The sequence below is a fragment of the Colossoma macropomum genome, unplaced genomic scaffold (assembly GCF_904425465.1).
Source record: "Colossoma macropomum unplaced genomic scaffold, Colossoma_macropomum, whole genome shotgun sequence".
In the NCBI taxonomy this organism is placed as follows: Eukaryota; Metazoa; Chordata; class Actinopteri; order Characiformes; family Serrasalmidae; genus Colossoma; species Colossoma macropomum.
Genome location: NW_023494871.1, coordinates 1,156 through 27,162, shown reverse-complemented (window position 1 = coordinate 27,162; position 26,007 = coordinate 1,156). Strand labels below are relative to the sequence as shown.

The 26,007-nt window shown below is 34.8% G+C and overlaps 1 protein-coding gene across 1 annotated transcript in view; it reads right to left on the bottom strand.

The window, feature by feature from the left end:
• Window positions 1-22,962, bottom strand: part of LOC118800349 (NACHT, LRR and PYD domains-containing protein 12-like) — a 76,544-nt gene extending 53,582 nt beyond the window's left edge. Inside the window, exons 1-11 of the mRNA XM_036560549.1 lie at window positions 22,863-22,962; window positions 20,831-20,936; window positions 20,366-20,479; window positions 19,491-19,604; window positions 18,771-18,884; window positions 18,287-18,400; window positions 13,905-16,028; window positions 11,628-11,801; window positions 5,920-6,093; window positions 5,305-5,478; window positions 3,912-4,085 (exon numbers count right to left, since the gene is read on the bottom strand). Of these exons, the coding sequence (XP_036416442.1) occupies window positions 3,912-4,085; window positions 5,305-5,478; window positions 5,920-6,093; window positions 11,628-11,801; window positions 13,905-16,028; window positions 18,287-18,400; window positions 18,771-18,884; window positions 19,491-19,604; window positions 20,366-20,479; window positions 20,831-20,880 (3,326 nt within the window). The 5' untranslated portion in view covers window positions 20,881-20,936; window positions 22,863-22,962. The remainder of the gene's footprint in view (window positions 1-3,911; window positions 4,086-5,304; window positions 5,479-5,919; window positions 6,094-11,627; window positions 11,802-13,904; window positions 16,029-18,286; window positions 18,401-18,770; window positions 18,885-19,490; window positions 19,605-20,365; window positions 20,480-20,830; window positions 20,937-22,862) is intronic.
• Between the last annotated feature and the right edge of the window lie 3,045 nt (window positions 22,963-26,007).

Sequence of the window (26,007 nt, the reverse complement as noted above, 5' to 3'; positions counted from 1 at the left end):
ACATTGTTCAAAATATCGATATGGCAATATCACCAATACTGTGTCAATATTTATGAATTTACTTCTTCATGGTGCTTTAATGTGTAATACTGCAAGTCTCAGAGTGCTACAATTTATAGCATACAGCATGTAGTAAACATGCTGTAATAGAGTTTAGCTCTTATTAATAATCATTTCATGTAATAATTCTCTGTGAGAGAGATTAGAGGCATTGAACTCTTCAAATGTCTGGTTCTTGTCACTGCCACTGTGAACAACTCTGACTCTGTAAGTTTTCCCACAATGGAACATTTCGTATCAAACTACTTTTTTGCATCTTAATGATGAAATTGTGCTTAAAAATCGTGTAATTCTCCTTTAACACAGCTTTTAACACATACAGGTATCAGTACTAAGCTCACACCTGCCTCAACAGCAAATGATCATTTCTGTTACGTGGATGAAAACAATAGAATTGTGAATTATCTAATCAACTAATGATGTTTTCAATCCTTCCAAAGGAACATCCTCTCTTGGGGCCTTGTCCAGTATGGTGGCAGTCCATATCATTCTCAACACTCAACTGTGCTCTTACCCAAGTGACCTCATCCTGATGCTTCTTTCATTACACTGAACACCATTGTCTGAACATCAGCTATGCGTGTGAGCTGGGTGCCACGCTGGAGTTCACGCATAGTTATTATTTAATGCCTTGTCACATTTCTTTGTGTACTAAATGCCTGAGTCGATTTTAGATGAATAAAGTATGTATACTGTACATTATATTCTACTTATAATACTTTCCCTTTCATTATGTGTGTTATGTGCATGTAAATACAAAGATACAAAGCTGAAAGTGTATGCCAGAGGGAGAAACTCTCTCCCACAGAAACCACATTTCTCAGCTGCCTGAGGGCTGGAATTAGTTGCAGCCCCAGCCCTTTTCCTTTGTTACAAGATGATGTAATCCCATAACACAATATTGCCCACCTACCAGCGAGCTTGGCATGCCCTCACACAACGCATCACATCTACTGGAGGCCCTGTATTTGTGGAACAGCTCCGGTGCTTGACCAGTCAGAACCAAATAAGCGAGCTGACTAATCAGAGCATACTGGGATTATCAGGAAGGAGGAGCTTAAAGACACAGGAGCTCTAACAGAGCGTTTCAGACAGAGGGTGAGTAGAGATTTACAGTATGAGAAAAATAATGTGTTTTTTGGAACACTGAAGCATGTAAATATATTTCAGTAGACCCAAAAATAAAATTATGAACATTGGAAATTAGCATAATAAGTCCTCTTTAAATTTAGCCTGATTGTGTATGCAGATCCAAAAGTAATTTCAAATTTATTGTCTTAAGATTGATTTTTTAAAATCAAAGAAGACAAAGAAGACCAACACTGAGAAAAAACAGAGGAAGAAGCGATGGGCTGTGAATCTGACAGCTCTCTCACTCATCACGGATTTAACTCTAAAAGGAGAGATCGGTAACAGCATTAGCAGTGTGATATCAGTAATGTTAGTGTTCAGGCATTTTGGCACACTGAGTACACACTGAGTTATCTGTTTCCTGTGTCCACGTATGTCCACATAAAATGTCCACAGCTTGGCTCTATTCCAGCTGCCAGCACATCTGAGTCTGGTATTAATTGTTTGACAGCTGATCATTATCTGGCTCAGGTATGTTAGGAGTGCTGCTGGGGTTCAGATCTCTGTATTACTCTGTTGGTCAGTTATTCTTTTTAGTCCGTATGAATTTGTCTTAAAATGGCTTCCCATCATTTATAGTTGTTCATAGTACTATGTTGCTAATAACTTTAGCATAACTTATATACAGAATAACAGTAGACCTTAAAATCAGATTTACTGGTTTGTGGAACTGTGTTTTTATTGCAGTATATCAGCTTGAAAAAAGCAAGCTTATCCATTTCAGAAGGCAATAACCATGTCAGAATGCCAGTTGTCTGTATTTGTTTTCCTTTAATATTGAAAAAAACATGAGTTCTTTTCAGTAGTCTTATTTCACTAGGTTTAAACTATATTTTTATTTTCTGAGGCATAGTTTAAATATGTATGTATGTATGTATGTATGTGTGTATTTATTTATTTTTTCATTCTTATTCTTATTACTTTTATTATTATTATTACTATTACTATTAGCAATAATTATTTAATTTTGTGCCTTTAGACTTGTGGATGTAGAATGTTATTTTTAAAAAAGTTAACCGCAAATATACAATAAACAACAATAAAGATTAACTGTAATCTATATTTTTTGAAAGATATGTGGGTGCCTTTTCATGGGCTATGCTTTGGATTGCAGAATAAATTATTTGAAAGTAGAGGTATTCTACATTTTTAACAGATTAACAATGAAATACAAAACTGTAAAATAGCGATTTTCCATATCCCTTTAAATTACATTACAATGATTTATCTGTATTATTATTATTATTATTATTATTATTATAAAAGTTGATCAAATCACACCTTTATTAAAAAATGAAGCTACTGTAAATTAGTAATTGTAAAAAAGTTTTTTCATTAAGGGTTAATTACTACAAAAAGTTATTTAAAAGCACTGAATTCGATTTTAAAAATTTTTTCAGCAACGCTGTATTAAAAAATAGTTAGCATACGAGTCTTCCTTCATACTACCACCATGTTGAAGGCATGGTCTGAACTAACAAATACATTTTGAACATATCACTGATTCCATAAGCTTTTCTAATGCAGCAGAAACATTTAAAGGGCCATTCCACATTTTTCAAAATTTGCATAATTCAGTCATTGCGATGTAAACAAAGTCATTTAGTGGTTTGATATAAAATGGCTCATTGTAGAGAAAGTTACAGACTGGGAACCATGTGCCTATTATTATTATTATTATTAGTAGTAGTAGTATCATTATTATTAGTATTATTAGTACTTTTATTGTTAAATTTGTTCTGAAATGCATCACTGTAGTATGTACTAATGTATGTTTGTATGTTTATAAAATAATATATGAAAATAAAATACTACTAATGCATCCTACATACAATAAAAAATAAAATAATAAAAAAACTTACATTCTTTACTAGTTTTTGCTATAAATAAATGTTACGTTTTAATATTTCCTTCAAAATATTTAGAAGTAAAAGATTTATTTAGAAAAAAAAAATTAGGTAAAATTGAAAAATAAATATTATGCATCCTACATCTTGAGACATCTTGGGATGTTGTTATGGCTAAGACATCTTAAGATCCATGTCTACAGACATGTCATTTCTTAAGACATGCCTCAAGATGTCCTAAGACACAACAGAACCAACAATAAGTAGATATTATTTGCTATGCACTGTTGTTTGTTAAGTTGGCTATAATTGTCAGGAAACATCAAAACACGTTGGAAACATGTTTACAAAGGATTCATGAACAGCAGAGTGGGGTTTAATGAACTGGTGTATTAATACAGAATTCAGTTGATGTGTGTGGTCATATGCATGCAGGACTGGCGTTGGGCCATGTGCATGGCTGCTTTGCCAAAAGTGTGCTTGGAACAAAACAATTCAAATAGAAATTTCAAGCTCATTTTTGGACTGGATTTTGAATGTTGCTCTCCCATGTTTTATACTCATGTTATATACTTCTTGTTTTTTCAACAAATTTCCTTTCACTTTCTCCTTTAGTATACAAATGGATAATGTTATATCTAATCTCCTTAGAAATGTCTCCTAAAAATTAATAATTTGTAATTAATGGTCATTTTGACTGAAATGCAGGTATCTGATTTTTGCAAAGTATTATATAAAAACAGATATTAGTAATGTGTTACAATTTCTCAATACAGGGATTTTCTTTTATGGACAGGATATTTTATGATAATATACTTGCCCATCTTTTTGATATAGCATTGCATATCAAGAATGAATTTACAGAAGTCTCACCTAAGTATCTCCAGTTTACAGTGTGGACTCTTCAGTCCAGCAGAGAGCAGCTCTGTTCCTGAATCCTGAAGGTCATTGTTACTGAGGTCCATCTCTTTCAGGGAGGAGTTTACCAGTTGCAGTACTGATCCCAGAATTTGACAAGATTTTTCCTCAAGATTACATGAATCTAGTCTGCAAAGGAAGACATCCAGCATCTTACAAAACAGTCAAATACCCTGACTGCATATTTGCATATTTGTAGCTTACTACAAGCTAGGATGGTTCCACTAAGTGACAAGAGGAAGAATGTGTTTCCTTTTCTCAAAAAAAAGGTTTAAGTTTGTTTATAAATAAAAATGGGACTGTAATCAACAACAGCTGTTTAGCTCATGTTTTCATCTTTGCTACCATAAATTTTGGGCATAGAAGCTTATTTAGAGAAATACTTTTTCATAATAAAGACATAATATTTCAATAATCCTACATAACTTACTTTATAAGTCTGTGTTTTATTTTCTCTGTATTCTGTCTGTTTTTTTGGGGGATAAATGACTATCTTTTCCTTAAGATTACACAGTTTGGATTATTAACAGCCAAAGGAGAGTTTCTGACAGTAGTAAGAAAAAAGTATTTATGCTTTTATAACTTATATTTCAAACAACATAATTAAGAAGTAGCAGTGCAATCAACCAATATCATTTTTAGTTTCGATAGGTGTTAGTTTAAGCAGCTGTTCTATGGGGATTTCATTGAAAAAGTCAATGTAAAACTACGACTTTTTAAGAAAAAATATATTACTGTAATTTCTGTTAAAAACCTAAAACGTCTGTGTCTCAGTTACAGATACAATATGTCTGTCCACTACTGCGTGCTTAACATAATATTAACATGATATTAACATAAAATCATAACATTAAAATCTCATAAGTGTGGCAGCAGCAAATAGCATTATTGTAGCAGTAGTACATTCCAAGGCTCATTATAAAACAAATTAAAACATTTATGCATTAAATACTGCTATGCTCATAACACTATGAATGTATTTGGCTCTCTGTGTAAACAAAATTAAAAAGTTCAGGAAAAATCTCAAATACACTACGTTTTATTTTGTTTTAGTAGTTGCATTGGTCAGCTATTAATCTCAGCACCAGACTTCTGACTGTAGACAGGTTTGATGAATATCCCAAAACAATCATATTGGTAGGGATACTTTTATTTAGCTTTGTCTTCACCTTTTTCACCTTTTTGAGTTTTTTCCACATGCTTCACTTTCATACACTTTGATATTGCTATCTAGGAATTCTCTTTTAAGCATGTAATTTTGTATGATTCTTTAAGTTCAATAAACTATATCCTTTTAATGTAAAAAGATGTGTTGGTGAAGTCCTGAATATCAACAATGAAATCTCACCTGAGTATCTCCAGTTTACAGTGTGGACTCTTTAGTCCAGCAGAGAGCAGCTCTGCTCCTGAATCCTGAAGGTCATTGTTGTTGAGGTCCAGCTCTTTCAGGGAGGAGTTTACCAGTTGTAAAGCTGATCCCAGATTTTCACAGGACTTTCTCCCAATATTACACGAAGATAATCTTATAGAAGCAAACAAATCAAAACATGTACTCATTAAATACTGCTATGCTCATAACACTATGAATGTATTTGGCTCTCTGTGTAAACAAAATTAAAAAGTTCAGAAAAAAATCTCAAATACACTATGCCTTATTTTGTTTTAGTAGTTGCATTAGTCAGCTATTAATCTCAGCACCAGACTTCTGACTTTAGCCAGGCTTGATGAATATCCCAAAACATAATTATGTTGGAAGGGATACTTTTATTTAGCTTTGTCTTCACCTTTTTTACCTTTTTGAGTTTATTCCACATGCTTCACTTTCATACACTTGTATCTTGTTATCTAGGAATTCTCTCTTAAGCATGTAATTTTGTATGGTTCTTTAAGTTCAATAAACCATATCCTTTTAATGTAAAAAGATGTGTTGGTGAAGTCCTGAATATCAAAACTGAAATCTCACCTGAGTATCTCCAGTTTACAGCGTGGACTCTTCAGTCCAGCAGAGAGCAGCTCTGCTCCTGGGTCCTGAAGGTCATTGTAGCTGAGGTCCAGCTCTTTCAGGGAGGAGTTTACCAGTTGTAAAGCTGATCCCAGATTTTCACAAGACTTTCTCCCAATATTACACGAAGATAATCTATTAAGAGCAAATTAGAAAAAAAAAGTATGTATATCATATATATCATGTTAGACACACACATCCTGCATATCTGTAGCTTAGTAAGTTGGCTCCACAGAGTTACAGTAGGATAAAGGCAATAAAGTCAGCAGCATTTTTTCTTTTCTCACAAAGTTCAAGTTTGCTTATAATATTCCTTCATTAAAATGACATGAGTATAATCAGTTCTATTTGTTTAACTCATGGTTTCATCTTTCTTACCATGTATATATGGTATAGCAGCTTATTTACATGTATAAAAGCTAGAACAGTTCACTAATCCAATACAATTTGCTACTTTGTTAGTTAATTTAAAATTTTGTCTCTATGAATTCCAGATACTTCAGTTTCAGGATCAGGAAACACAGCACTGAGGGTGTGAAGGGGTGAATGTTTTCATTGCTGTTTTCTACAGCTTTCCAATGGACTTGTAGATTCCTGGTATACAAGTAAAAAAATGACAAGCCTACTATTGCTGGATCACCTTTAGCTGCCTGGCATTATGTGCAGGGTGCTCAAGCTGCCCTCAGTGTCCAGCGAATGCCAAAATTCTAACAACCAGAAATGTTCCATCATGAAATGTTTTGATATTTATAGTAATAATGAAAAGATTCATGATGTTTAGTAAATATTTCAAATAAATCAATTTACCTTGCATTTAAACAGTAAAATTATAAAGGACCCTTATTGCGATAGAACGTCTAGAACGTCTAGGCTAGAGCACATCTGCTAAGAAAAAGTTATCCACTGTGCTATCAGCATCCCAAATGAAAAGCAAAGGAAACCAAAAAATCTGCCTTCTTGTGGATTTGTTTGAAATGTACCGATATGCTCTAAGTACTGCTGTGAATGAATCCATGAAGACAGATTTAGCTAGGTCAGTACTGAGCACTAACTTTCACACACTGACAGACACCAAGAATCATGTGTAATGTAAAATTCATTTTAAACGTTTTTGTTGAGAATGGAAAAATACAAGCAAAACCACTTGTTTTCTAGTTGCCAGCATACGCTAATAACACTAGCAAGACAGTTTCCAAGCTAGATAATATTACATTGGCAAAATCTTCACAATTCTTTTTGGTTTTTAACGTAACTCCAGCAAGATAGCAAAAGTTGCCTAATTCTAGCTAATGATCACTAGAAACTAATGTGAAACTAATGCTAGCTAGAGTCAGGGAAACTTCAGTGAAACACTTTGTGTCTTGATGATGAAGATCTATCTAAATAATATTCTGAAGTACTATACTAATAGGAGCCTTCTTACCCCACAGATCTCATTTTAATTTTCACTTTAAAAGAAAACAATGACAAAAACTTTGAATAACTAATCCCAAAGCTATGATACCAAGACGAAATTTCACAATTCATTTGACCACAGCCATTCTGTAAACTTATTAAGATTAGATCTGGTCCCATCATTTGGTCAAGAGAGAAACGACTCATTACATGTTTCAATTAATGTGTTCCTCCATTTTTTTTCATTATTTACTAATTTAGTCCTACATTTAGGGATGTTGAAATCACTTCACTTACGCATGTGTATTTCAACAAAGGGCCAGAGGATCAGTCTGTCAATCTATCAGTGACTGAATAAGAGACTGTGCTGACTCACTGGGCAAAAAACTGACAGTGTGCAACAATGTTTCCTCTGCTCAAACCAACAGCCCATACAGGAGGAAAAAATCATCAACATCAACATTACACGATCACCTCTACATTATTTGGTCATCTCATAGAGTGACCGTCAGCAACGACACAGGCATAGACTACCAAAATCGGTCAGGGTGAGGGAGCAGCAACAATAGTTCAATAGGTCTTTTTTTGAATGCTTTTTTGAGAGACAGCTAGGCTAAGTATAAGCACTCTTTTAAAACAACTAGAGCAAAAACACACACACACACACACATTTTATATATATATATATATATATATATATATATACACACACACATAAATAAAATATCCTGTCAGAAATTCTTTCAGTTTAGTTCGATAAATACTGTATTTAACCCCAGAATTATGTTCCACATTTCTCTGTAATAAGATTGAACAAGCTCTTCACACTCACATTTCAGCCTGTCTCTTTTCCTTCCTTTTAAGCGTGAAATTTTTCCATCATTTTCCATACTAGTAGATTCCTGAATATTCTTAAAACCGTCAATATGCAGTATTCCAGCCCTGATTACAAAGCAGATTATTGACCCAACAGTACTCAACAGACCATTCTCACACTTCCAGATTCGTTAACGCGGAAGTATAAATAGTAGCGTTAAACAGCTTCTGGTTGTGCTATAAAAAATAGCTGATATTGCCCAAAATCACTGCTGCATTCCTTAGTGCACCAATAATTCAACTAAACATGCTGACATGTGTTTCCACTCGATCAAGTTTAGCAATGTTTAACTTCAGCTGCATAGCTCTGCTCATCATGTGCCACTTTTAATGAGGTAACTGATCAAAAAAGAACTGGAGACAAACTTAGGCTGTTAAGTAGGACAGACAGTGAAAATCTGTACAGGGATGTGTGATGTGCTGTTGAACATAAAGATCCACTATTTTAGAATCACGGATCATAATTTTTTATGCGTTTTTCCATTTCTGATTGTTCAGTAACGCTTTCCATTAAGGGTTTCAAATTAAACAATATTTATCTGAATAAATCATTAACTACTATTTATTTATTTATTATAAAGTGTTTATTAAGCATTAGTTATCATTCATTAACTGCTGCTTATTACACTGCTAATGAACTGAAAAGTATGTTTTCTCATATAGAGAAGTAACATAACTAACTTATGAGTTAGTCAAGTTAATTATCTGCTAATTAATCAACTGATTAAGCTGATGCACATTACTGTGAATCACAGTAGAAACTTAACTGGACAGATTAGTTAGGCCTAAAAGACAGGGCGTTCTTCATAGATGTATGTAGACAGTTCTCGTGATAAACAGCAGAGTGTAATATGAACATATTGACAGTATCTGTCATACTGTTATCATAAATTTTGGAGTGACTAAATGGTTCTTTTTTGGAGCAACCTGTCATCGAATGAGATGTGAAAGTGTGAAGGACATAGTTTAAAGAAAAAAACGAATTGCTCTTGAATTGTGTTTGGTTTATTGTGTAGAATCATTTAGAAAAAGCAATAATTGTTAATGTCAACACATTTTCCACTTAAGGGGACAAAAAAAAAACAAGTTGTGAGAAATTAAGATATCAGTAACTAGTCAAGTCTTAATCATGAGTTTGTAGTATATTTATTAGTAAAAACGATCATTTCACTGGGAGGGACACAAACTAGTAATTAATTAATAACAATAATTCAATAGATTTACAGATAATTAATGGGACTAAATCATAAGTACTAGTAAGTTCACATGTTAATTATTTATATGAGTAAACACACTTAACAGGTCATTAACAGTGTAAAAATCAGCAATTAGCACACAGTTAATAAAAAATAAGCTATGAACTAATGACAAAGTAAACTATCACTAAAAGTTACTAATTGATAAGTACTAATTAATGAATTAATTAATACTAACTAATAATATGTGCACATTAATTAATTATTATAATAATAAAAAATATATAATTAACTACTAAGTGCTACGGTAAACTAATATATAAATATTTAATTATGTATTATTTGATTACATTTTAGCAAATAATTATCCATTAATGTGGAATCCTTGTAAAGTGTCACTGATTTTTCTTTATGGAGATGTTGGCTGATTTTCATGAGACAAAATGTATTTAATTAATTAATTAATTTATTTATTTATTTATTTATTTGAAAACAACAGACAAAAAGACACTAACACTGTTTATTTTCTTGAAGCTCATCCTTTGTTGCTGAACTGAAATACCTAGACACTGAAATGAAATGATGCGCTAGTGGGCAGAAATAGCAGCGTTTAGAGGGTAACTAATAGACTGTCATAGTAAATCCAGAAACCTAGAATACCCTACTCACATTATTCTTATGTTCTATGAGAATATATCAGAAGGGTTCTAGATTCTATTTTGTAGCATGAATGCAGGTGCGTTTGCATTCACATATTCCATATATATGAAGTAAAATGTCATTAATCATACTGAACATGCCTGATGTAAGAACACATTCCTTTTTAAACAGCCAACATGGCAGAAATACAAATACACTTCTTATTATAATTAGTTAAATTAGTTAAGTTGAATTATTTACTAGAAGATTCACTGAACTGCAACATTCAAAGGAGGAACATGCTACTTGTATATTTACAAGCATCAAATGGCTGCATTTAAGCTAGAATTGCTATGAGTGGCATTAACCATAGTGCAGGAAAATGAATGTAAACTACTTACAAAGTGAAGGCTTCCAAATTAATGCTTTTATAAAATTAATTATGGCTCTAAAATTTCACTTTTAACTGATTAAGATTTTGACATGGCTGCAATATGTTCTCTTAAGTACTGTTTCTCTGTATTTGCTCCACCCTTCCCATTAACTATATGGTATTAAGCAACTATGTGTCAACTGTTTGAATCACAATTAGTTGTCACAATTGGTCGTACATTTTACAGTTATAGTTCAGTGTAGTAGCCAATTTATACTGAAATGGGGTGAAAAATCACACTGCAGTGGAAACAGAGTTTAAAAACTCCAAAAACACAGCTGTGTCTGACCCACTCATGCCAACATAACACACATTAACACACCACATCAGTGTTACTGCAGTGCTGAGAATGATCCACCACCCAAATAGTACCTGCTCTGTGGTGGTCCTGTTGGGGTTCTGACCAGTGAAGAACAGGGTAAAAGGGGGCTAACAAAGTATCTAGAGAAATAGCAGAACTACAAAGTGCATAAGTGGAGCTGATAAAATAGACTATGAAAGTCAATGAAGTGGTTTTAATGTCATGGCTTATTGGTGTATGCGCAGAGGAAATACTAATGTGCTCTCTGTAGCTGCCCCAGATGCTCTTTAAACAGGAGAAAAGTATTCCAAATGAGGAGTTACAAACCTATTTTCTGATAAGACCCACTGCGAAAACAGGTTATCTCTTGAAAGAAATATTGGCAGAGAAAATATTCGGAACTGTGGAGGCGATGCACTCTGCTGTAGCATAAGTTTTTAAACAATTAGTTATATTAGCTTATCTAAAGCACAAAAATGGATTCTGGGTTCGGGAGAAGTCAGTCCACAATGTACTAATGTTAACAAGCTTCTGTGTTCATTGACATTAGCTACCTAAACAGCTTTGTTAATGTCTGCTTGTGTCATAATTTTATTTTTGAAAATCATTTACCACTCAAGCACCAACTGCCAGGTGTTTTAGCCTATGTAACATGCATACATGTGTTTTGGGAATGAGGCTTTGCAGGGAGCACTGAAGGGAGTGGCTGTATTTCAGCTGGATTATGCCAAAATCTTTAAATAATGGCCTGAGTATTCTGAGTGCACAGTTTACTGTGCTTTCACAGCCTAACTTTTTCCATGCAGGAATGAATTTACAGAAAGCTCACCTGAGAATCTCCAGTACACAGTTTGAACTCCTCAATCCAGCAGTGAGCAGCTTCCCCTCTGAGTCCTGCAGGCCGGTGTTGCTGAGGTCCAGTTCTTTCAGGAGTGACTTTGTTGATTTCAGAGCAGAGCAGAGAGTTTCACAGGACTGTGTGGTGAGTTTACAGTCAGCTAGTCTACAAGACAAACAGTTACAGTTAAAACAGAGAATGTGGAATTGAAGCTCCCATGAATCATAAATAATGAAATTCATGTGTAAAGTAGCACTTTTGTATAGTAGGAATATTTCCATTACATACTTATTCAGAAAGTATAAATAATTGGCTCAATCTGAATATTTGTTCTATGAGAATATTTTCAATTTTATTTGCACATCTTTTTTCCACATTTTGCCTCTTTTTCTCTTTTTTTAGAGAGAAAGTGAGAGAGAGAGAATGAGCTGACACACCATATTAGCCTTTTGCTTCACAGATCATATTTGCAAACTACTGTGTTGTTGTAAAGTGGATGTCACAGTATCCATGGCCAGACTCCGCCCTCCAGTCTCAACCATGCTCTGTCTCAGTTTTGTTCTAGCTCCACGTTCTAGCTGTTTTTTTCAATTCTGCATGTACATTAATTCCCACTGCTGAGCTGGACGGTAAAAAACAAAACTTGTGCATGCATCCTGCCTCTTCACCCATTTTTCCTGCTGCTATGGTACAGCAGCACATATTATTTAACAATGCTTCTGTATTTCCTCCATGCACAACATTATGTCAAGGTGTTTCACATGTTTATTGTCACTACTGTGCATTTCTTGTGTATGCAGCACACTGAATGCTAATGTCATCACTTGTATAATGCTTTGTGGTGTTACTTTTATTTCTACATTGCAAACATGGTTCTGTATAAGCAGTTTAAATCTGCATATGGATTCTGTGCTTGTGAGAATAATAATATTACTCCTGTTATTATTATTATTATTATTATTATTATTATTATGTTAATCATCATAACAGTATAACAACACAAATAATAATAAATACAAATAACAATAAATACAAATAGATTTTGTCCATAGAATAAATACAAAAAGCAAAGTCTTTAAACAACAGTGATATAACAAAATCACAACTGCGTCAAAAATTTAACGATAAAAATTCAAAACAACTCAAAAAGACCGTATGTCATTTGCCATCTTTAGTTAATAGTGCTGTTGATCAAAACTTGGCCTCACAATGCATTTCGACCAGAGTAAAGTGAAAGCCCACTAGACTTTTTTTATGAAGACATATTCTTTCTAGGAATTGTGATTTTTAGGGCTTATTTTGTGAGGCGCATAGCAATTGAAAGTTCTGTTTAAGAATTTGTATTTATTGGAGCAGGCTTGTGCACAGACATTTTAGAGAGCAGGGGGACAAAAGGTTAACCCAAACATGATTTACACTAAATTTACAGCATATTAAGTGTTAAGCGTTCTTCCAATGTCAGCCAAAAATATTCACACTGCCATCAATAATGTGTGTTTGTACCTCATTCTCCTGCATAAAAGGCGGTATCATTACCCACTGTGCTACTTAAAACAGCACTATTGTAATTTTTTAAGGAAACTGAAAGAAATAGCATTACTGAGTATGGAGAAAAAAGAACACACTAAAATATGGTAAGCATACGTCGCTGTTAGTCATCCTGTAAAGCCTGAAATAATAATTTAAAAGAGGTACTGGGACAGTTTTGTGTGAGTTTTCGGACCACGTCATGCGGCTCAAACTGAAGATCTGACTCCATGTTTATGTCTCAGATGCAAAATCAGCGTTACAATGATGACGATATGATGACAATAGTGGATAATTCGCTCACAACCTCAGAGGACACATCCTTCACCAAGTTTTCACCGAGTTCTTTCTGACTACTCTTTCAACACAATCGTGAAATTCAAGTTCATCCGCTTGTGTGGGTCAGAAGCCATTAAAGTTACAAAATGTTCTTCCACATGTTATGTGCAATTATATATAGCTATACAGATCATCAGTGTTTTGGTGGGATTTCAGGCACTGTGGGGATGTGTGTATCTGTTACAGGTCAGAGTTACTGAGGTGAAATTTCTACAGGTGGTGGTAATGCATCTAAACTTAATATCCCTAAAATACTCACTGAAACAGCTACCTTGTTACTTGTATGCACAATCTGTTAGCCATTCTATCCCACTGATAACAGGAAATGATATTTGGTAACTTGACATTCTCAGCCATCATTATTCAAATATTAAAATACATTAATTCAGACTTCACACTTACATAGCCTTTCTGCAGTTGCTCACAGCTGGGATCAATCTTAAATGACCACTCCCGGATGTGTTGTAATTTTTCAGGTTCAGCTCATCAAACACCTCCTCTGAAGTCACAAGCATATAGGCTAGTGCTGAACACTCTCCAGGAGAGAGTGTCTTGTTCGAGCCTTTATTGGATTTTAGATATTCTTCAATTTGTCTGTATAAAGACTGGTCATTCATTTCAGTGAGACAGAGGAACAGGTTGATGGATTTCTCTGAAGAAAGGTTCTCTGTTGGTATTAGGCGTTTGATGTACTGAACTGTTTTGTCGATGCTCTCTGAGCTGCTCACTGTTTGAGTCAGAAGGTCTTTTAAGAGCTGTTGATTGGACTCCAGTGAAATTCCCAGCAGAAAACGGAGAAACAGATCCAGGTTTCCATTCTCACTCTTTACAGCTTTTTGTACAGCTCCCCTTAGCAGATCTTCCAATGAAACACTGTCAGACTGCTTTTTGTTCTTTTTGATCTTAAAAACTTTCAGTTCCTCCATGTTCTGGTGCACATAGCAGTGAAACACATAGAGAGCAGCCAGGAACTCCTGAAAGCTCAGATGAACAAAGCAGTAGACCTTCCTCTGGTAGAGCAAAAATTCTTCTCTAAAGATCTCAGTGCAAATGCCAGAGTACACTGAGGCCTCAGACACATCAATGCCGCACTCTCTCAGATCTTCTTCATAGAACACCACATTGCCCTTCATCAGCTGTTTGAAAGCCAGTTCAGCCAGTTTCAGAAGCAACTTTCTGTTGGATCCCAAGAGATCCTTTGGATTTATCTCAGAATTTTCCTCATACTTCTCATTCCTCATGATTGTCTGAGTGTTCAGGAAGTATGAATACATTGCAGTCAGAGTTTTAGGGATTTCTGTAATACCCTGTTTCATTATGTGCTGAAGCACAGTGGCTGAGATCCAACAGAAGACTGGAATGTGGCACATGATGTGGAGGCTCCTTGTTTTCTTAATGTGTGAGATGATGAAGTTGGCTTGGTCTTGGTCACTGACTCTCTTTCTGAAGTACTCCTCCTTCTGTGGGTCATTGAATCCCTGAATTTCTGTCACACGGTTGATGTACTTAGAGGGGATGTGATTGGCTGCTGCTGGTCGAGTGGTTATCCAGATGTAAGCAGAGGGAAGCAGCTGTCCTTTGATGAGGTTGGTCATCAGCACATCCAGTGATGATAGCTTGGTTATGTCTGAGAGGTTCTCACGCTGTAAGAAGTTCAGTGGAATTCTGTTTTCATCCAGGCCATCAAATATAAACACCATTTTACACTCATCATATATCTTTGTGTCCAGATCTCTGAGCTCAGGATGGAAGTCACACAGAAGTCTATGAAGACTGTACTGGTGATCTTTAATCAGGTTCAGCTCTCGGAATGGAAGCACAAACATCAAATCTACATCCTGATTGGCTTTTCCTTCAGCCCAGTCCAGAATGAACTTCTGCACAGAGACTGTTTTTCCAATGCCAGCAATGCCTTTAGTCAGCACAGTTCTGAGTTTCTGCACTTGTGGACCTTTAACTTCTTCTCTTACTTCATATCTGACATCTTCAGCCATCACAGTTCTGATACTGTCTTCTTCCATTTCTTCTACAGTGCACTGTACAGGTTTAAATATATCTAAGCAGTTAATTGGTGTATCTTGCCAGTGTTGGTCCAAGAGTGTTTTTTCAATCTGTAAAACTTCATGTTCTTCATTCACTCCTTCACTCTCTCCCTCTATGATGTAGAGCTGAGTGTAAATCCTGTTCAGGAGGGTTTTATTCTCTTGTGTTTTGAATCCCTCAAATAAGCTCTCGTATCTGTCCTTCATGCTGGTTTTGTGTCTCTCTAAGACTCTGTGCAGGACATCATCCACTTTTTCCTGTTTCATGGACTCCTCTATGAGTTGATACAGAACAGGACATGTCTTAGTCCTCTTTCTGCAGTGGGGACAGGCAAAGTCTCCTGACTGAGCAGACTGGCTCCAATAGCTGTTGATGCACTGTCTACAGAAACTGTGTCCACAATTGATAGAGACTGGATCTGTCTGAATCTGCTCACACACTCCACACCTGGACTGATACTGGAGCGACACATCCTTGACACACCTAGAGAAAAGAGAGAGAATGGAAGAAAAAGAATGAGCGTGAGACACAAGGCAATGTACTGTAGTAATGACACAGTCAAACACTGGTGGGTCTGTACAATGAATTGCATTTTTATTGTTATCAAAATCTGAGTTTCCGTGATAAATACATCGTTAGAGTGGCGATGACAGGACAGATCAAATTAACTCCAACAAGTAGCACCAGACAGATTTGATTACATTGCCAGCACAAACTGTTAGAAGCCTAATGAGTGTTTCCCTATGCTGGGATTGAACTCTGCTCTCTCATGTGGAGTTAAATAACCATTCAGCTAAACAGCCGATAATAAAACACACACATGCACAGCTAAAAAACTACTCCATCCTGAACTACAAGCCAGTAAAAACACATCAAACATTAGCATTGTTCTCACACCCAGTAGTGTGTTTTAAGTGTGTGAGGCAGTAATAACTACTGTCCCAACAAATATACTTAAAAACTAAATAAACATCAATAAACAAAAATATGTATTCATTTTATGTGCGTGTACAAAAAATTAAACTGTTCAGGTAATGCTGACTGTTTCTTAGCCTTTCAGTGCAAAAAAAATGTGCTTGAAGTTCTGGTGTAAGTAGCTGTTTTGTTTCTGTTTAAACTGTTTGTAGTTCTTTTAATTACAGTAGTACACTGAGGCTTTTTATAATTTTGTACTACAATGTTTGCTTAAAATAGAAATTATTTAGATTTCTGTTTACACACCCAAAAAAGCCTGCACTTGCATCACATCCAGAGACACACCATTTTAATAATATGTTATTGCTTCTCATATTGTCATAGTGATATCCAACAGCTTTATCAAACATCACATTTAATGTCCATACTGTACAGCCCTACATACTAGGTGTATAGAATCATGTGCAGCACAGTCCTCCAATCATGCTGCATGAGAGCCACTTTCCAAAAAGAAGAAATGCATGTAAATGCTCCACTAGCAGTCTAAGGCATTTTCCCTCACACATAGGAGAAAAAACTGCCAATACTGAATTAGACCTTTCAGCCTCACACACTCCTCCCACATGTACACAGAGCCTCTGGTACTGGAATTTTGTCAGTTCCATCCTGATGGCTATATGCACATCTGTGTGAGTGCACTTCAGTGCAGGAGATTTCATCAGCCCGATGGGAAACAAACTTAAACCAAAGTTGGTTACATTTTCCGCAAGCCATAATCGAGCCTTTCAGAGCAAAATATAGTCAGCGGATTAGAAACATGTTTGTGACATTCACAGTATTGTATATTTAAAAGTTATTCAAGAGTGTTCTTTGAAGCATTTAGCAGCTTGAAAGTGAGATACCCTCAGATTGTACTGCTGCGCCATTTAAGATGGAACGGGACAAATGAGAAGCAGGAGAATGAGAAGCTGACTTAGGCTTTGCGACTTGTTGCAGATTAAACGTATCAGGAAACCAGCTGGAGTGATTATAAGTACAAATAAGTCCATTCATTTTCAAATTATCGATGCTTGTCTTAAATCTCTCTCTTTTCTGTTTAAGACCATTTATTGTGAAAACTGTGTTAGAACTGTGTGTTATAGCGATTTTACAGCAAAGGAGGATTATGATATTTTACCTACAAATCTAGTTCTGCTGTGGCGCTGCAACAGCTCTGCAGCAGTGGAGAGATTATTCAGCTGCACAGGCCTGATTCTCACCTCAAACAGAGGATTGAGGATGAGGATTTTGAGGATAAATTATTACTGAAGTTTAACAAAGGAATCTGAATGTCGTGTCTGTAGATCTTGCTGAAATGTTTAAATTGGAGCAGTTTTATTTCAACAGTTGACAATGCTTTGCACAAAATTATTTGGTTTGTATCCAACTAATTTAGTTGATTTTTGTTAGAAAATACCTGGAATGATTTCCTTTGCCTTTACTTAGTCTGATTTTTTGTTGGATATCACACCTTTAAATGTTAGTTTTTGGTGATCTTTTTGTATATTTGCAGTTTTTCAATTGTATGTTTCTTTCTGGCACATGATTAAATGCAGTGTCTTGTTCACACTTTCAGTTGGGCTTGTTTGGAAAACAACTTGTCAGGTGGAAAAAGTAGCTAAAAAGTGGTGCACTACTTTTCTGAAAGTAGCTAAAAAGTAGCCACTACTCTTTTTTGAAAAGTAGCTAAATTGTAGCTCGTTACAAATTTTGGGAAGGTAGCTATAAAGTAGGTAACTACTAATTTTTCAGTAGCTATCCCAACCCTGGTTATTTTTGAGTCTCACCTCAAGTCAGTACTGTTTCTGTCATTACTGAAAACAGGAGGCAAAAACATCGAGTTGTTGCTCTTCATAGAAACACAGCTGGGCTCTGGAGGTTCTGCTCTGAATGTCTGCAGTCTGGAAATGTGATGCAGAGACACAATAAGAAGATGTATATATTGACATAAATGTGGATAAAGAGTTACATCAGACAGCTGATTATTTCTGTAGAAATTAGAATTCAGATATTAGGAAATCTGGTTTCCATTCACTCAGGATTAAAATTTTATTGAGGATAATGTAACTAATTAAATCTTGTCAGCAGAGATAAAAATAAAGATTTAGTGTCTTATTCAGCTTAAATTTCTTTTGCGCTTGCTTAACCTCCCCTTCTCACAGCTCAATCATCATGCTAGGGCAGATAAATTTACCATTATGACAGAAATGTGCAGCTGAAACTGTTAACAAAATAAATGAATAATAATAAAACGTTATATCAGTGTCTCACCTCAGGTCAGTACTGGTCCTTTCATTACTGAAAACAGGTGGCAGAAACATTGATTTGTTGCTCTTCATAGACACACAGCTGGGCTCTGGAGGTTCAGCTCTGTATGTCTGCAGTCTGGAAATGTGATGTTGAAACAAAAGGGAAAAGGAAATATACAAAAAATATGGACAAAATGATAAATATAGATGAAAAAGCTACAGCAGAGAACTGAATATATTTACAGGAATTGGAGTGCAGTTTGGAGATCACTGGTTTCATAATCTCAGGATTAAACGTGTTACAAAAGACAACATAATTAAATCTTGCCATCTTATCAGCAGAGGTAAAAATAAATTAAACATTTAGTGTCATCACTTCTTTAAAACCAGTCAAGCTGTCAGATAGTCCTGATCAATTGTCCAGCCCTCTAAATGAACAATCAGAAGAAAAATCATGACATTTTATAGCACAGTTCACAATAACTGTTTTATTCTTAAACTTGCAATGTATTATTGCTGCGTCTCTTTTTCTGTGGCCTTCACAAATGTTTTTTCTCTGAATCAAATTTTCTACTTGATCTGCTGAAGATGCTGATGATCTCTTTCATACCACTCCATAGGTTCCTCATGTTATTTCCCTTATTCTCCACCAGCTCATGCATCACACTAGCCAGAGATAAATGTCCCATTATGACTGAAACATGCTGCTGAAACTCACTAACATGTTGTGTTTATTTCTCACCTCTGGTCAGTACTGGTTCTTTCATTACTGAAAACAGGAGGCAGAAACATTGAGTTGTTGCTCTTCATAGACACACAGCTGGGCTCTGGAGGTTCAGCTCTGTATGTCTGCAGTCTGGAAATGTGATGTGGAGACATAAGAAAAAGATATAAATACAGACATGAATGCAGATAAATAGCTACATCAGACAGCGGATTATATTTTATAGTAATTAGAATTCAAATGTTAAGAGATCTGGTTTCCACTTAGGATTAAAAATGCTATTCAACATAATGTTATAAAATGAATCTTGTCATCTTGTCAAAACAGATAAAAATAAAGATGTTGCGTTAACATTTATTTAAGCTAAAAGGGGACCAGTCAAGGTGTCCAAAAGCCCTGATCAATTGTTCCGCTTCCTGAATAAACATTTTATAGCACAGTTGTCAATAACTGTTTCATTCTTGAACTTATTATTGCTACATCTTTTTTCTCTGTGACATTCCCAATCATCTTTACGCTGAGTCAGTCAAATTTTCTACTTGATCTACTGAAGGGGATGATAATCTCTTTCATACCACTTCATATGTTCCTCATGTTATTCTTCTTATCCTCCACCTTTCTTCTATAGGAGTTCTTGCTCACCCTGTTTCTTCTTCTGCTTAATTTCCTTTTACACTTGCATAACCTCCCCTTCATTTCTCTTTTAAAAGGCCTCCTCATGTTATTCAGAATAGCTTTCAGGTCAAAGGGGAGCCATTGTACTCACTCTTTATGCTCCCTTTAACTCTTCACCAGTTCTCCCAGCTCATTCATTATGCTAGCCAGCCAGGGAGATAAATTTACCACTATGACTGAATTGTGCAGCTGAAACTTATGTTGTGTTAACATCTCACCTCAGGTCACTAATGGTTCTTTCATTACTGAAAACAGGAGGCAGAAACATTGAGTTGCTGCTCTTCATAGACACACAGCTGGGCTCTAGAGGTTCAGCCCTGTATGTCTGCAGTCTGGAAATGTGATGCAGAGACACATGAGAAAGGGTTTATTATACCTATTGGAACAGTTTCATCACAAGCTGAAAATATACTAACTCTATAACATCCATTGTTCTGCAGTTACACGACTGGGCACCACTAAAGTTTAGAGTTTACCTTAACCACTACATCCTTGACTACAAGCTGCTTTTGACAAAGTATACACAGTTATACAAGCTTAACTAAATTAAATTAACATTACTACCTAAAATACATCATATCTAAATGTCATGCTGTATAGCTGGAACTCTTGTGAACAAATACAATTAACCATTTTCAAACTGAAAAAAAATGAAAAATGAATACTAACAGAATATGACTTACTTTAAGTCAGAGGATTCCTCAACACTGCTGAAGTAATGAGGCTCCATCATGGGGTTTTTACTCTGCACAGACACAGTAGGACACTGGACACACTGCTCTCTGCTCCCTGTGAAGAGTTTCACATTTAAAGTGTGAACAGGACACTGAATAACAGGCTTTAATAAACTTGATTTCACTACAGCATCAGTCAATGCCTGATCAGCTGCCACTGTTTACTAAATACAGTTCAGCAAGGGAGTAAATGTGGACAGATGTGGTGTTGGTGAGAGAGCATGTTTTAAAAAAAAGCAATAATCGTTACATGTTAGTTACATTTACTGACTTCCATGTACTCAAGTAACATTTTAATGGAATTGTACTTTCCTGAGTATTTTCAAATGAAAACACTTTTGCTTCTACTCAAGCATATGTAATCCAGATGGATAAATAGTCAATGGTGGCATCTCTGAGCACTGTCCAATTTCTCAGCATGTCACAGAACACCATTAAGCATATTGTCTACATTACTACATTACATTAAAGCCCACCTTAAATGCTCCTGCAGAGATGATATTCTGCCTGTAGATGTCATTTTTCCATCATTAAACTGTGTAAAACTTCTGAAATGTAGTGAATTGGCTTCTTAAATCCATTTGCACTAAAAATATTCTGAACTCTTATGCTGTTATTGTTTTGATAAAGGGACAAACAGGTCTACTTTTTTGAGCTGTCTTGTCTAAAAACACTTTAATTAATTTAATGGTCATTATCGTTGTTTTAATTATAACAATAATGTCATACGTAGGAATTATGTTAGGCCACTAAAAACTCGGTTTAACATGAAAGAAATGGTCTTCCAAAAATATCTGAAACATTTTAAAATCCTTTTTTGTGTGTCTGTACATAGATGCATATAGAGATTAAAGGCTTTCATACAACATATCAGGGTCATTTTAAAAAGTGAACGTCACTCTGTGTCAGTCTGAAACCGAGTTAGGTTATTTTAAGAAGATCTATTCTTTCAAGTAACGATAATTTTTTAGTGCCTCAACATGTTTTAACCCTTTTTGTCTGTATATTGGTGCATAGAGAGAATAAGGGCTTTTAAAGCTCATTTTGAAGGTGAAGACCAATTTTGGCCAGACTGAAACCAAGTTATATTACTTTTGGAAGATCTATTCTCTCATGGTATGGTGAGTTTTTAGTGGCCCAATGCTCTTTAATCCTTTATGTTGGTGGTTTCACTGGCATAACTAGGATCATATGGGCACAAGTGCAAAAAACAGTTAATGCCCCCACCATAAAAATTACTTTCAATAAATAAAAAAGTGTAGACAGTGCAATTTGCATGTTTCTTCAGTACAAGTTGATGCTCTCAAGATATGCCACTAAAACCAGTAGCGTCTAATGTATTTGGTTTGCTACATAACACTGAAATAAATACATATAAATACAAATACAGTAAAAATAATGTTTAATTTGTCAGTGAAGTTATTTATTATGTAGTTTAGATTAATACAGTTAGAAGAACATAGTTTTGCTCCTGACTTCTCTCTGCACTCCAGCCACCACATAGATTTGTTCATTTCCATCAGCAGCACCTGATTTAATTTAATGAAGGACTGATTATATAAAATCGGTATTGGATGCTGAATGTAAGTGCTGGACTTTATCCAGGAGAGATTTAGGAAACTGTTTAGCTAACACACAGAAAATCAATAATGTTCTGATATTTCTTTATTGGTATTTATTCTATTGTTAGTGTATCTGAAACAAATAAACACTTACTGCACAGACAAATAACTTTACATAGCATTTTCTAAGATGCCTGTTACAGTTTTATTTTTTTTTAATGAAAGGTGATTCCAAGCTTAAAATGTAAATCATGTGACACTAATTAACCTATTTTGTAAGATACACATTCACAAAGTACAGTACCATATTCAGCTCAGTCACTCAAACATTCCAGAGAAAATCATTTCCATTACATAAGATATTTTAAATACTTTGACACGTGAGGTTCAGTGATACCTTCAGCTCCAGTTTAGTTTACCTTTTGCACAACCGAGTAGTCAGTCTACCAGCCGGAAAATCTCCCAGTACTGCAGATGGGCAGTCCAAGCCTGAAGGGGCCTAATAAAAAAAATATGAATATGAATATTCCTTCCTATTAAGGTGAATTTTAGCAGCATACAGACAAGAAAGTCTTTTTATACAATATAGCCTAGTCATTTTAAAGGTGAAGATCATTCTGGGCCAGTCTCAATTCAAGTTATATCAGTTTAGGAAGTCAGATTCTTTCAAGGTCCCTGTTTTCAAAAGCAAATCATTTTACTTTTAAGTGTGAATATCTGCTACTGGCCCTGACTAGTAATACAAATCATATTACTTATACTTAACACAATAGCTTCTCATAACAGTATGGTTTTCTTTTGTTTACCAAAACTAAGTTCAGACATATAGCATATTATTATTGTTATAACTTGACAAAGTATAAAGTCAGAAGTCTGAACTTCTGCTAATTCAAAAAAATAAAAAATCCATACTTTCTGAGCAAGTATTATATTTCATAATTAATAAGACTTCTATTACTGAAGAACTACAGGATGTGCATAACTTTTATAGTGTCATGAAACTTAAAAGACAGCACCTTGATGTCAGGGCCAGTGGCAGACTGGTTGAATTGATATACACATTTAAAAGTAAAATGATTTAATCTATAAAAAACAGTGAATATGAAAGAACAAGACTTTCTAAATTGAAATAACTTGAATTGAAACCTTAAAATGACCAACATATATTGGTCAACATATATATAAGGCCTTCTTCTCTCTATGCACCTACACAGACCACACATAGGGTTAAACATTAAAATGATCAAGACTATATAATGTAAAAAGCTCTTATTCTCTCTGTGCACCTATACAGACCACACATAGGGTTAAACATTAAAATGATCAAGACTATATAGTGTAAAAAGCTCTTATTCTCTCTGTGCACCTATACATAGATCACAAAAAAGGAGTGTTATAACCCCTTTTTTTTAGTGACAGTATTGGTATATTTAGTTCAATGATAATGACCATTGAATGAATAATTAATAAAACGTTTCAGACAGGTCAGTGTTGTTATTCATCAAAACAATAACATCGAAACAGCTGATAATATTTTAGTGTAAACAGTTTTAAGAAACCAGTTAAGTGATGCTTTACAAGATCACAAAGATTAATGAAGAAAACTGACTCATCAGTGCCACCTACAGGCGGAATATCGTCTCTGCAGCAACATTTGTGAACCGGAAACTCAAACAAGAAGCTCCGAATAAGAACTTCAGAACTAAAACTAAACCGTTGTTTTCCCTGGATTCGTCTAATAAAAGACTCAACAGAAACTTAAACATACATGTGACGCTTGTTGACTTCTTGCCAACAAACTGTTTCTCATTGTCTTAAAGCAATAACATCACCCCGACTTAAATCCTGTCCGCCATCTTAGACCGGCTAAAAACTTCACTCCACCGAGTTTAATAAAGAATCTTTTCTACTCTAAACTACCAGATGATCTTCAACAGACCAGTTTAGTACTAATCTTAGTTTTGTTGAAGACTGTAAGAGTGGTGAATGAATGGTGGAGTTTACTTCAGGCAAGACTTCAGAATGAATGAATGAATGAACAAATAAATAACTAAATAAGTAAACAAACAAACAAAAAATAGCAGAAAAGAGAAATAAATTAACAAATAAATAACTAAATAAATAATTATCAGCATATAAAAAGTAAATAAAAAAATAAAAAAATAGCAGAAAAGAAAAACTAAATAAAAAATGAGACATAAAACAATAAATAAGGAAATAAATAAATATACATGAAAATGAATGAACTAAGAAACAACTAAGTAGCAGTAAACGAAAATAAATTCATAAATCAATGAACAAATAAATAAACAACAAAAAATAAATAAATAAATACAACTACAATAAAATAAACCAAAAAAAATAAATAAGTAGCAGAAAAAGAAAAATAATTAAATAATCATGACACATAAAAGAGTGAACAAATGAAAATTAAATAAATAAATAAATAAATAAATAAGCAACAGAAAAGTAAACAAAAAAATAAACATTGGACAAAAATAAGGAAATAAATAAATATAAACGAAAAAAAATGAATAAACTAAGAAACAACTAAGTAGCAGAAAACGAAAATAAATAAATAAATACATGCATACATACAGTTGAGTAGTTAATGCTATTTATCCAGCTGTAAACTGTTGCTGTCTTTGTCTGGCTACCACTGTCTATTTAACAGACTTCATCAGGGGTGCAGATAGTTAGAGATGGGTAAGAACCAATTACCTTTACTTAGATCCATATACATAACATTTTGGTTTACCTGTACTTTTCAAATGATAATCCTTTTACTTCTACTCAAGAATACTGAGGTGAAAATGCAGTTTGGATGAGAGATTTGATATGGGCTTCAGAGGAAAGTGAAGAATAACATTTCCAGCAACTAGAGGCAGATCCAGGTTTTTGGAGTTCAATCAACTGAAAATCTACTATTTATTTTCATGTAGCAGACATTACACCTGTTTCACACGTACTACCTCTGAGTGACGTGAGCCACAAGGTAGCCTGACTGCTGCAGCTCGCACAAGCTGGCCATTAACATATACAGTGTTTGTGCTGCAGAGTGGAGCAGCAAGAAAGACCTACAGACATCCTTTATCCAGATGGATAACCAGTAAAAGGTGGAGACACTGTCCAATTTCTCAGCGCGTCACAGTGAATCATTCAGTATTTCACCATTACTACACTACATTAAAGCCACATCCAGACCACAGAAAGTAGATCACATGTGGCTTGATATCTACACAGAGAAAGGCAGCCAGTCTTTTAGATACATGGACCACTACTAATGGTCTGTTATCTCAGTTAACGTCACTAGCTCAGTTTTTCACCTCCTATGTTTCAGCTTGAAAACACTGAATGTGTGAACCCATACAGAATAATACACGGGCATGTATCTTTATATACGTGATACTCATTTAAAATACACTGTTTCATTCCAAAGTGTATTTCAAAGACTAAAGTTCATTAAGTACAAATCATTTTGGGGCATTTTCAATTATACTTTACATGTAAATGTATTTTATTTCTGATCTTTATGGAAAGAAGTATTAAACTCATTCCAAGCAT